Source organism: Panulirus ornatus, chromosome 19 (genome assembly GCF_036320965.1).
Source record: "Panulirus ornatus isolate Po-2019 chromosome 19, ASM3632096v1, whole genome shotgun sequence".
Classification (NCBI taxonomy): domain Eukaryota; kingdom Metazoa; phylum Arthropoda; class Malacostraca; order Decapoda; family Palinuridae; genus Panulirus; species Panulirus ornatus.
In genome coordinates this window covers 56,398,019-56,410,743 of record NC_092242.1, presented here as the reverse complement: position 1 = coordinate 56,410,743, position 12,725 = coordinate 56,398,019, and the positions used below count along the sequence as shown (strand labels likewise).

At 41.3% G+C, this 12,725-nt stretch overlaps 1 protein-coding gene across 2 annotated transcripts in view; it reads right to left on the bottom strand.

Annotated features, from left to right (window-relative positions):
• Positions 1-12,725, bottom strand: part of LOC139755522 (hemocytin-like) — a 420,053-nt gene that overhangs the window by 144,083 nt on the left and 263,245 nt on the right. For both annotated transcript variants that reach the window (XM_071673909.1, XM_071673910.1), the window contains one exon: positions 5,993-6,204. In XM_071673909.1, coding sequence (XP_071530010.1) covers positions 5,993-6,204 — 212 coding nt within the window. The remainder of the gene's footprint in view (positions 1-5,992; positions 6,205-12,725) is intronic.

The following is a 12,725-nucleotide window of genomic DNA, read 5'->3' as shown; positions in this document are numbered from 1 at the left end:
TGAATCCACTGACATCATGTCGACCCAGCACAACATTCCAATTCACTCCATTCCTTGCACACCTCTCACTCTCCTGTATGTTCAGGCCCCAATTGCTCAAAATCTTTTTCACTCCATCCTTCCACCTCCAATTTGGTCTCCTGCTTTGCCTTGTTCCCTCCACCTCTGACCCATGTATCCTCTTTGTTAATCTTTCCTCATTCACTCTCTCCATATGTCCAAACCATTTCAACTCACCCTCCTCTGCTCTCTCAACCACACTCTTTTATTTTCACACATCTCTCTTAACCTTTCATTACTTAATCATACCACCTCACACCACATATTATCCTCAAACATTTCATTTCCAACACATCCATCCTCCTCTGTACAACCATATCTATAGCCCATACCTCTCAACCATATAACACTGTTGGATCTACTATTCCTTCAAACATATCCATTTTTGCTCTCCGAGATAACGTTCTATTCTTCCACACATTCTTCACTGCTTCCAGAACCTGTGACTCACTTCTGCTTCCATGGTTCCATTCACTGCTAAGTCTACTCCAAGATATCTAAAACACTTCGTTTTCTCCAATTTTTCCCCATGCAAACTTACATCCCAATTAACTTGTCCCTCATCCCTACTGAATCTAATAACTTGCTCTTATTCATATTCACTCTCAACTTTCTCCTTTCACACACTTTTCCAAACTCAGTCACCAACTGCAATTTCTCACTCAAAAGCCACCAGAGCTGTATCATCAGCGAACAACAAATGATTCACTTCTCAGGCCCTTTCATTCCCAACAGACTGCATACTCACCCCTCTCTCGAAAACACTTGCATTCACTTCCCTAACCATCCCATCCATAAACAAATTAAACAACCATGGGGAAATACAAACCCCTACCGCAAACTGACATTCACTGGAAACCAATCACGAAACCAATCACTCTCCTCTCTTCCTACTTGTACACACGCCTAACATCCTTGATAAAAACTTTTCACTGCTTCTAGCAACTTACCCCCCACACCATACACTTTTAAAACGTTCCATAAAGCATCTCTATCAACCCTTCTCCAGATCCATAGATGCTATATACAAATCCATTTATGGATGATACATACAAATCCATCTGCTTTTGTAAGTATTTCTCATATACACTCTTCAAAGGAAACACCTGATCCACACATCCTCTACCACTTCTGAAACCACACTGCCATTCCCCAATCTGATGCTCTGTACATGCCTTCACCCTCTGAATCAATATCCTCCTACACAATTTCCTAGGACTGCTCAAGAAACTTATGCCTCTGTAGTTTGAACACTCACCCTTATCCCCTTTGCCTTTGTACAATGGCACTATGCATGCATTCCACCAATCCCCAGGCCCTTTACCATGGTCCATACATACAGTGAATATCCTTACCAACCTATCAACAACACAGTTCACTGCAATATCATCCAAACCAGCTGCCTTGCCAGTTTTCTCTTCTGCAAAGCTTTCACTACCTGTTCTCTCTCTACCAAACCATTTTCCCTGATCCTCTCACTTTGAACACCATCCCAACCAAAACATCCTATATCTGCCACTCTATCATCAAATACATACAACAAACCTTCAAAATACTCACTTCATCTCCTTTTCACTTCATCACTACCTGTTTTTACCTCCCCAGTTGCCCCCTTCACCGATGTTCTCATTTGTTCTGTTGTCTTACACACACCATTATCCCCTCCCAAAACATCTTATTCTCCCTAAAAATTAATGATACTCTCACACCCCAACTCTCATTTGCCCTCTTTTTCAAACCCTACCCCTTTCTCTTGACCTCCTGCCACTTTCTTTTATACATCTCCCATCCATTTGCACTACTTCCCTGCAAGTATTGTCCAAACTTCTCTCTTTTCTCTTTCACTAACAAACTTACTTCTTCATCCCAATATCTACTATCCTTTCTAATCTGCCTACCTCCCACCATTCTCATGCCATATGCATCTTTTGTTCAAGCCGTCACTGCTCCCCTAAATATATCCCATTCCTCACCCACTCCATCATGTCATTTGCTCTCATCTTTTGCCATTCTACTCTCAACCTCTCCTGGTACTTCCTCACAGAAGTCTTCTTTTCAAGCTCATTTACTCTCACCAATCTCTTCTCCCTAACATTCTCTCTCCTTTTTCGAAAATCTCTACAAATCTTCATGTTCACCTCCACAAGATAGTGATCAGAAATCCCTCCAGCTGCTCCTCTCAGCACATGAACATCCAAGAATCTCTCTTTTACATGCCTATCAATTAATATGTAATCCAATAATGCCCTTTGACCATCTCTCCTACTCAAATACATTATTTCTTTTTTTATTATACTTAATCGACGTCTCCTGCGTTAACGAGGTTGCACAAGGAAACAGAGGAAAGAACGACTGTTGATTGGGTAATCAACAGTCTTTTGTCAGCACACAAATCCACAAGCTCTTCACCATTTCTATATACGACAGTGAACACCCAGTGAACACCAAGTATACCCTCAACAGCCACATTACTCACCTTCGCATTTAAATCACAAATCCCTATAACCCGGTCTCATCCATCAGAGCTGCTAACACTCGCTCCCATCTGCTCCCAAAACACTTGCTTCTCATAATGTTTCTTCTCATGACAAGATGCATAGGCACCAGTAATCACCCATCTCTCTCCAGCCACTTTCAGTTTTATCCAAATCAATCTAGAATTTATATTCTTACACTCTATCACATACTCCCATGATTCCTGCTTTAAGAGACTCCTTCTGTTTCCCATTTTAGAAATTCAAATATAAGGAAGGGGGTTGTGCAGCCCTCCACTCCTGCTCCCATTAGTTGTCTTCTATGACAAATGGAGAATATGTGTGAAGTATTCTTTCTCCCCATGTGGAAGATGAAATCTGGGAAGGAGGTGGATTTGGATGGTATTGCCGTCAAATTTATTAAGAAAGGGGGTGACTGTGTTGTTGATTAATTGGTAAGGATATTCAGTGTATGTATGGATCCTGGTGAAGTGCCTGAGGATTGGCAGAATGCATGTATAGTGCCACTGTGCAAAGGCAAAGGGTATAAAGATGAGTGGTGAAACTACAGAGGCATAAGTTTGTTGAGTATACCAGGAAAATTGTACAAGAGGGTACTGATTGAGAGGGTGAAGGCATGCACATAGTATCAGATTTGGAAAGAGTAGTGTGGTTTCAGAAGTAGAAAAGGATGTGTGGATCAGGTGTTTGCTTTGTAGAATGAATGTGAAAATACTTAGAAAAACAGATGGATTTGTATGTAGCATTTATGGATCTGGAGATGGTATATGATAGGGTTGATTGAGATGCTTTGTGGACAGTCTTAAGAGTAGCTGGTGTGGGAGATAAGTTGCTAGAAGCAGTGAGAAGCTTTTATCAAGGATCTAAGGCCTGTGCATGAGTAGGAAAAGAGGAGAGTGACTGGTTCCCAGTGAAGGTCAGTCTGTGGCAGGGGTGCGTGATGGTTGTTTAATTTGTTTTTGGATGGGGTGGTTAGGGAAGTAATTGCAAGAGTTTTGGAAAGAGGGGTGAGTATGCAGTCTGTTGGGGATGAGAGTGCCTAAGAAGTGAGTCAGTTGTCTTTCGCCGATGATATAGCAATGGTGGCTGACTCGAGTGAGAAACTGCAAGTTGGTGACTGAGCTTAGAAAAGTGTAAGAAAGGAGAAAGTTGAGAGTAAATGGGAATAAGAGAAAGGTATTAGGTTCAGAAGGGTTGAGGGACAAGTTAGTTGGGATGTAATTCTGAATGGAGAAAAATTGGGGGAAGTGAAGTGTTCTAGATATCTGGGAGTGGACTTGGCAGTGAAAGGAACCATGGAAGTGGAATTGAGTCACAGGGTTGGGGAAAGGGCAAAGGTTCTGGGAGTGATGAACAACATGTGAAAAGAGAGAACATTATCTAGTAAGCAAAAATGGGCACGTCTGAAAGAATAGTATTTCCAACAATATGGATGCAAGTATGGGCCATAGATAGGGTTGTAAGGAGGAGGGTGGATTTGTTGGAAATGAAATGCTTGAGGACAATATGTGGCATGAGATGGTTTGATTAAGTAATGAAAGGGCAAGAGAGACTGTGCAGTCATAAAAAGAGTGTTGTTAAGAGAGCAGAAGAGGGTGTATTGAAATGGTTTGGATATATGGAGAGAATGAGTGAGGAAAGGTAAACAAAGGGGATATATGTGTCAAAAAAGGAGGGAACAAGAAGTAGGAGGCTAAATTGGAGGTGTAAGGATGAATTGAAAAAGATTTTGAGCAATCGGGGCCGGAACATACAGGAGGGTGAGAGGTATGCAAGGAATGGAGTAAATTGGAACAATGTGGTATACTGGAGAGGAAATAGGAGCAATCTTCAGGTTTAAAGTGTTTGGTGATGAAATGAATGAAGAACCCAGCTTCATCCTTACTGAGAATTCATAAGTTAAACTCTTAAGTATGGTGCTCTCTGGTAAACAAAAAGATGAAGAAAATGCTATGTTACTGGTGCTAGGCTGGAAATCTTGGCACAAGAGTAACAAAACATAGTAAGGGAAACTACTGAGGTGAGTGTAATTCTTATCTACGCTCAGGCTCAAGGTAGATCAGGCAAGATCCTTGGGAAGTACAGGAATACTTATTTGAGAGTTCATTAGAAAAATTGTGTTAGTGAGACTCCTTCCTGAGTAAGTTGTGGGAACTCTAATTCTAAGTAGAATACTATGTATCTGAAGAAGAGTAGAGCACATCTTAAGGACAGAGAGGGTTTATTACATAGATCTCACGGACAGTATAATGAAAACAGGAGTTAAAGATGAAGTACATAGACCTAAGGGACAGTACAATGAAAACAGGAGTTAAAGATGAAGTGCATTATAAACAAGCAACTAAAAAAGTTTTGCTAGAAGCACTGTAAGATCAGGTCATACTGTTATGGGACATCACCTGTCAGTTAGGTCAGGTGTGACCACAGCTGTTGGGTAAGATAGCATCACAAGTGACCTGAGTTTGGTGATCTGACCTCAAAGATTTGAGACATACTCATCTCGCCTTTCCAAGTAAAACCATAACATTTTACACTAATACAAAAGTATCACTAAAAATGCATTGAACTGACATGGGCTCTTCTAAAAAAGCCTGATATCATAGAAATAACAAAAGCCTCAATAAATTCTACAAAACAGAACTTATCAGTACAATTAGTGATTGGAGGATATAGTGTTCTTTTTAATGACAGACTACAGATATCTGGTTGTCTTCTGATGTATCTAAAGGATGGAATTCTGGTAAATACAGTTATATTATGAATCAATAAGCATGATTTCCAAAATCATTTTGAGGTAGTGTGCAGACTCATTAAACAACGTGCAAAAACTGATAGGGCTTTGTAGTTAATAGGAAATCAAATCTTATTAAACAACAATCTAGCAATAACTGCAGAAAATGTTTTAAATTCTAGATTTTAGTGATGTCCAGAAGCAGAAATTATCTGTGCCAATCAGGTTGGTGAAAAGTTAAACAGAAAATTATCATAATAATCAGATTCAATGTAAACTGCAATTCTAACCTCAAAGAAGTCAAGAAAATAATATGAAATTTTAGATTAGCAGACTTCAATAAAATGGATGACAACACTGTTAATATAAGAGAAACTTTAAAAATACAAAGCTTCCTCTTAAGAGTTTCATCATCTCTAAAAAAGATGAAAATAGGTTTTGTATGGGAGTAAGGGATTGGATGACTAAAAAATTTGTTTTCATTAACTGTAAAACATAGGCTTAAGGGATTATCTTATGGATTTTACATTATTATTTATCTTTTATTTGCATAGAATGACAGCTAATACCATGACTAAAACAAAATATGCAACATTATGAAAAAGTCTGTAAGCCACAACCCTGCCAAAAGTATATAAATTTTTGACATCATGAATGACTGCTTTATGGATGACCAATACAATAGAGATTTGAGAGGTAAACTTACTGAATAGTGCTGCACAACTTATATGCTTTGTTGGTAGACTCTGGTTTGCACTTCGGTTTTTCATCACATGTTTTACCATCCAGGGCCCAGGATTGACCAAACTCTTTAATGCTGGAGGCCAATGTACCATCAGGTTTTGTTTTATCATCATGCATGTTTCCTGTATAGAAACCACACAGCCCATCTACCTTCTTTATAAAATCATTTCCAAGCTGTAAAAGAAAAAAGCAGTTGCAAATGACTGGGAGATGAATAAAAGAAAGCAGCAGGTTAAGAGAAAGGTGCAAGGGGTGAAAAAGAGGGCAAATGAGAGTTGGGTAAGTGAGTATCATTAGACTTTAGGGAAAATAAAAAGAAGCTGGTGACTGAGTTTGGTAAAGTGTGTGAAAGAAGAAAGTTAAGAGTAAATGTGAATAAGAGCAAGGTAATTAGGTACAGTAGGGTTGAGGGTCAAGTCAATTGGGAGGTAAGTTTGAATGGAGAAAAACTGGAGGAGGTAAAGTGTTTTAGATATCTGGGAGTGGATCTGGCAGCGGATGGAACCATGGAAGCGGAAGTGGATCATAGGGTGGGGGATGGGGCGAAAATCCTGGGAGCCTTGAAGAATGTGTGGAAGTTGAGAACATTATCTCGGAAAGCAAAAATGGGTATGTTTGAAGGAATAGTGGTTCCAACAATGTTGTATTGTTGCGAGGCGTGGGCTATGGATAGAGTTGTGCGCAGGAGGATGGATGTGCTGGAAATGAGATGTTTGAGGACAATGTGTGGTGTGAGGTGGTTTGATCGAGTAAGTAACTTAAGGGTAAGAGAGATGTGTGGAAATAAAAAGAGCGTGGTTGAGAGAGCAGAAGAGGGTGTTTTGAAATGGTTTGGGCACATGGAGGGAATGAGTGAGGAAAGATTGACCAAGAGGATATATGTGTTGGAGGTGGAGGGAATGAGAAGTGGGAGACCAAATTGGAGGTGGAAAGATGGAGTGAAAAAGATTTTGTGTGATCGGGGCCTGAACATGCAGGAGGGTGAAAGGAGGGCAAGGAATAGAGTGAATTGGATCGATGTGGTATACCGGGGTTGACGTGCTGTCAGTGGATTGAATCAGGGCATGTGAAGCGTCTGGGGTAAACCATGGAAAGCTGTGTAGGTATGTATAGTTGCATGTGTGGACATATGTATATACATGTGTATGGGGGTGGGTTGGGCCATTCCTTTCGTCTGTTTCCTTGCGCTACCTCGCAAACGCGGGAGACAGCGGCAAAAAAAAAAAAAAAAAAAAAAAAAAAAAAAAAAAAGATATTTTGGATGGAGGTAAATAATGTACATAAGACAAGAGAACAAATAGGAACATTGGTGAATAGGGGCAGGTGGGGAAAGAATAACAGTAGTGATGAAGAGAGAAGGAGATGGAGTGAGTATTTTGAAGGTTTGTTGAATGAGTCTGATGACAGAGTGGCAGATATAGGATGTTCTAGTTGAGGTGGGGTGCGAAGTGGGAGGGTCAGGGAGAATGATTTGGTTAAGAGGGAAGGGGTAGAAAAAGCTTTGCAGAAAATGAAATCCGGCAAGGTGCAGGTTTGGATGGTAACTCATTAATAATCAACAAATAAGGGGGGTGACTTTGTTGTTGATTGGTTGGTAAGGATATTCAGTGTATGTAAGGATCATGGTGAAGTGCCTGAGGATTAGCAGAATGCGCGCAAAGAGGATAAAGGGGAGTGTTCAAATTACAGAGGCATAAGTTTGTTGAGTATTCATGGAAAATCAAATGGGAGGGTATTGACTGAAAGGGTGAAGGCATGTACAGGGCATCAGATTGGGGAAGTGCAGTGTGGTTTCAGAGGTGGTAGAGAATGTGTGGATCAGGTGTTTGGTTTGGAGAATGTGTATGATAAATACTTAGAAAAACAAATGGATCTGTATGTAGCATTTATGGATCTGGAGAAGGCATATGATGGGATTGACAAGAGATGCTTTGTGGAAGGTTCTAAGAGTATTTGGTGTGGGAGACAAGTTGCTAGAAGCAGTGAAAAGTTTTTACCAAGAATGTAAGGCATGTGTATGAGTAGGAAGAGAGGAGAGTGATTGGTTCTCAGTGAGTATCAGTCTGTGACAGGGGTGTGTGATGTTCCCATGGTTGTTTAATCTGTTTATGGATGGGGTGGTTAGGGAGTTAAATGCAAGACTTTTGGAGAGAGGGGCAAGTATGCAGTCTGTTGGGGATGAGAGGTCCTGAGAAGTGAGTCAGTTGTTGCTTGCCGATGATACAGCTCCAGAAGTTGATTCGAGAGAGAAACTGCAGAAGTTGGTGAGTGAGTTTGGAAAAGTGTGTGAAAGAAGAAAGATGAGAGTATATGGGAATAAAATGTGAAAGAAGAAAGTTGAGAGTAAATGGGAATAAAAATAAGGTTATTAGTTTCAGTAGGGTTGAGGAACAAGTTAACTGTGATGTAAGTTTGATTGGAGAAAAATTGGAGGAAGTGAAGTGTTTTAGATATCTGGGAGTGGACTTAGCAGTGGATGGAACCATGGAAGCAGAAGTGATTCACAGTGTGGGGGGAGGGCAAAGGTTCTGGGAAAGATGAAGAATGTGTGGAAGGAGAGAACGTTATCTTGGAGCAAAAGTGGGTATGTTTGAAGTAACAGTAGTTCCAACAATGCTATATGGTTACGAGGCATGGGCTATAGATAGGGTTGTACAGAGGAGGGTGGATGTGTTGCAAATGAAATGTTGAGGACAATACACAGTATGAGGTAGTTACATTAAGTAAGTGATGAAAGGGTAAGAGAGATTTAAGGAAACAAAAAGAACATGGTTGAGAGAGCAGAAGAGGGTGTGTTGAAATGGTTTGGACATCTGGAGAGAATAAGTCAGGAAAGATTGATAAAGAGGGCACATGTGTCAGAGGTGGAGGGAACAAGAAGTGGGAGACCAAATTGGAGGGGGAAGGATGGAGTGAAAAAGATTCTGAGTGACTGGGACCTGAACATATGGGAGGGTGAGTGTCGTGAAAGGAATAGAGTGAACTGGAATGATGTGGTATACTGGGTCGATGTGCTGTCAATGGACCGACCCACAGCAAGTGAAACATATGGGGTAAACCATGGAAAGGTCTGTGGAGCCTGGATGTGAACAGGGAGCTGTGGTTTCGGTGCATTACACATGACAGCTAGAGACTGATTGTGAGTGGGTGTGGCCTTTTTTGTCTGTTTTCCTGGTGCTACCTTGCTGTGGGATGGGGTAGCGACAGGAATGGATGAAAGCCAGCAAGTATGAACATGTACATGAGTATATATGTATATATCAGTGTATGTGTATGTATATGTTGATATGCATATCTGGGCATATGGGCGTTTATGTATATATATATATATATATATTTTTTTTTTCATACTATTCGCCATTTCCCGCATTAGTGAGGTAGCGTTAAGAACAGAGGACTGGACCTTTGAGGGAATATCCTCACCTGGCCCCCTTCTCTGTCCCTTCTTTTGGAAAATTAAAAAAAACGAGAGGGGAGGATTTCCAGCCCCCCGCTCCCTTCCCTTTTAGTCGCCTTTTACGACACGCAGGGAATACGTGGGAAGTATTCTTTCTCCCCTATCCCCAGGGATAATATATATATATATATACATAGAGCAGTGTGGTTTCAGAAGTGGTAGAGGATGTGTGGATCAGGTGTTTGCTTTGAAGAATGTATGTGAGAAATACTCAGAAAAGCAAATGGATTTGTATGTAGCATTCATGGATCTGGAGAAGGCATATGATAAAGTTGATAGATATGCTCTGTGGAAGGTATTAAGAATATATGGTGTGGGAGGCAAGTTGTTAGAAGCAGTGAAAAGTTTTTATCGAGGATGTAAGGCACGTGTACGTGTAGGAAGAGAGGAAAGTGATTGGTTCTCAGTGAATGTAGGTTTGCGGCAAGGGTGTGTGATGTCTCCATGGTTGTTTAATTTGTTTATGGATGGGGTTGTTAGGGAGGTGAATGCAAGAGTTTTGGAAAGAGGGGCAAGTATGAAGTCTGTTGGGGATGAGAGAGCTTGGGAAGTGAGTCAGTTGTTGTTCGTTGATGATACAGTGCTGGTGGCTGATTCATGTGAGAAACTGCAGAAGCTGGTGACTGAGTTTGGTAAAGTGTGTGAAAGAAGAAAGTTAAGAGGAAATGTGAATAAGAGCAAGGTTATTAGGTACAGTAGGGTTGAGGGTCAAGTCAATTGGGAGGTAAGTTTGAATGGAGAAAAACTGGAGGAAGTAAAGTGTTTTAGATATCTGGGAGTGGATCTGGCAGCGGATGGAACCATGGAAGCGGAAGTTGATCATAGGGTGGGGGATGGGGCGAAAATTCTGGGAGCCTTGAAGAATGTGTGGAAGTCGAGAATGTTACCTCGGAAAGCAAAAATGGGTATGTTTGAAGGAATAGTGGTTCCAACAATGTTGTATGGTTGCGAGGCGTGGGCTATGGATAGAGTTGTGCGCAGGAGGATGGATGTGCTGGAAATGAGATGTTTGAGGACAATGTGTGGTGTGAGGTGGTTTGATCGAGTAAGTAACGTAAGGGTAAGAGAGATGTGTGGAAATAAAAAGAGCGTGGTTGAGAGAGCAGAAGAGGGTGTTTTGAAATGGTTTGGGCACATGGAGAGAATGAGTGAGGAAAGATTGACCAAGAGGATATATGTGTTGGAGGTGGAGGGAACGAGGAGATGTGGGAGACCAAATTGGAGGTGGAAAGATGGAGTGAAAAAGATTTTGTGTGATCGGGGCCTGAACATGCAGGAGGGTGAAAGGAGGGCAAGGAATAGAGTGAATTGGATCGATGTGGTATACCGGGGTCGACGTGCTGTCAGTGGATTGAATCAGGGCATGTGAAGCGTCTGGGGTAAACCATGGAAAGCTGTGTAGGTATGTATATTTGCGTGTGTGGACGTATGTATATACATGTGTATGGGGGTGGGTTGGGCCATTTCTTTCGTCTGTTTCCTTGCGCTACCTCGCAAACGCGGGAGACAGCGACAAAGCAAAAAAAGAAAAAAAAATATATATATATATGTGTACATGAGTGGATGGTCCATTTGAAGTAAAAGTAGTTCCAACAATGCTATATGGTTACGAGGCATGGGCAATAGATAGGGTTGTACAGAGGAGGGTGGATGTGTTGCAAATGAAATGTCCTGGTGCTACCTCACTGACGCGGGAAACGGCAATGATGTATGATAAATAATAGAAATAATAAATGACATTTGCCCTTTTCCTTTTCTTTGGCACTATTTCTCTCTACAGTAACATCTTGAACATTAATTCAAGTGGTCTATCAAAAGTATCTGCATATCTCTTTAGCACATATGAAAAAATTTCACCAAGACAATGAGCCTCATATGGGTAAAGTCCCTTTAATATTCTGTTAATATCTCTTCTAGTTATCTCAAGAATTTCCAAAACCTCCTCTCCATTCTATCTCATTGGTGTTGGGGTTGTAGTGTCTTCCTCTGTGAAAACACTTGAACTTGTTGTTCAGTTCTTCATATACCCTTACATCATCCTATATGATGCATCCCTCTGACTCCCTTAGCGTGACTGGCTGCTCCATAACTGACAACTGCCTACTGAAAAATCTATGGAGCAGCTTTGAATATTCAGCTACCTTGCCCACAATACTCTTTTCAAAGCTTCTACGTTCTTTTCATATCATCATTTATTCATTCAGTGAACTTTTACACCTTGCCAATGCTAGTGGGGTAAAATGCCATCTGTATTTTTACCAATGCACACCTCGATGCTCCTTTTCTTTATTTTTTTCTTTTTTTTTTTGCTTTGTCGCTGTCTCCCGCGTTTGCGAGGTAGCGCAAGGAAACAGACGAAAGAAATGGCCCAACCCACCCCCATACACATGTATATACATACGTCCACACACGCAAATATACATACCTACACAGCTTTCCATGGTTTACCCCAGACGCTTCACATGCCTTGATTCAATCCACTGACAGCACGTCAACCCCGGTATACCACATCGCTCCAATTCACTCTATTCTTTGCCCTCCTTTCACCCTCCTGCATGTTCAGGCCCCGATCACACAAAATCTCCTTCACTCCATCTTTCCACCTCCAATTTGGTCTCCCTCTTCTCCTCGTTCCCTCCACCTCCGACACATATATCCTCTTGGTCAATCTTTCCTCACTCATTCTCTCCATGTGCCCGAACCATTTCAAAACACCCTCTTCTGCTCTCTCAACCACGCTCTTTTTATTTCCACACATCTCTCTTACCCTTACGTTACTTACTCGATCAAACCACCTCACACCACACATTGTCCTCAAACATCTCATTTCCAGCACATCCATCCTCCTGCGCACAACTCTATCCATAGCCCACGCCTAGCAACCATACAACATTGTTGGAACCACTATTCCTTCAAACATACCCATTTTTGCTTTCCGAGATAATGTTCTCGACTTCCACACATTCTTCAAGGCTCCCAGAATTTTCGCCCCCTCCCCCACCCTATGATCCACTTCCGCTTCCATGGTTCCATCCGCTGCCAAATCCACTCCCAGATATCTAAAACACTTCACTTCCTCCTGTTTTTCTCCATTCAAACTCACCTCCCAATTGACTTGACCCTCAACCCTACTGTACCTAATAACCTTGCTCTTATTCACATTTACTCTTAACTTTCTTCTTTCACACACTTTACCAAACTCAGTCACCAGCTTCTGCAGTTTCTCACATGAATCAGC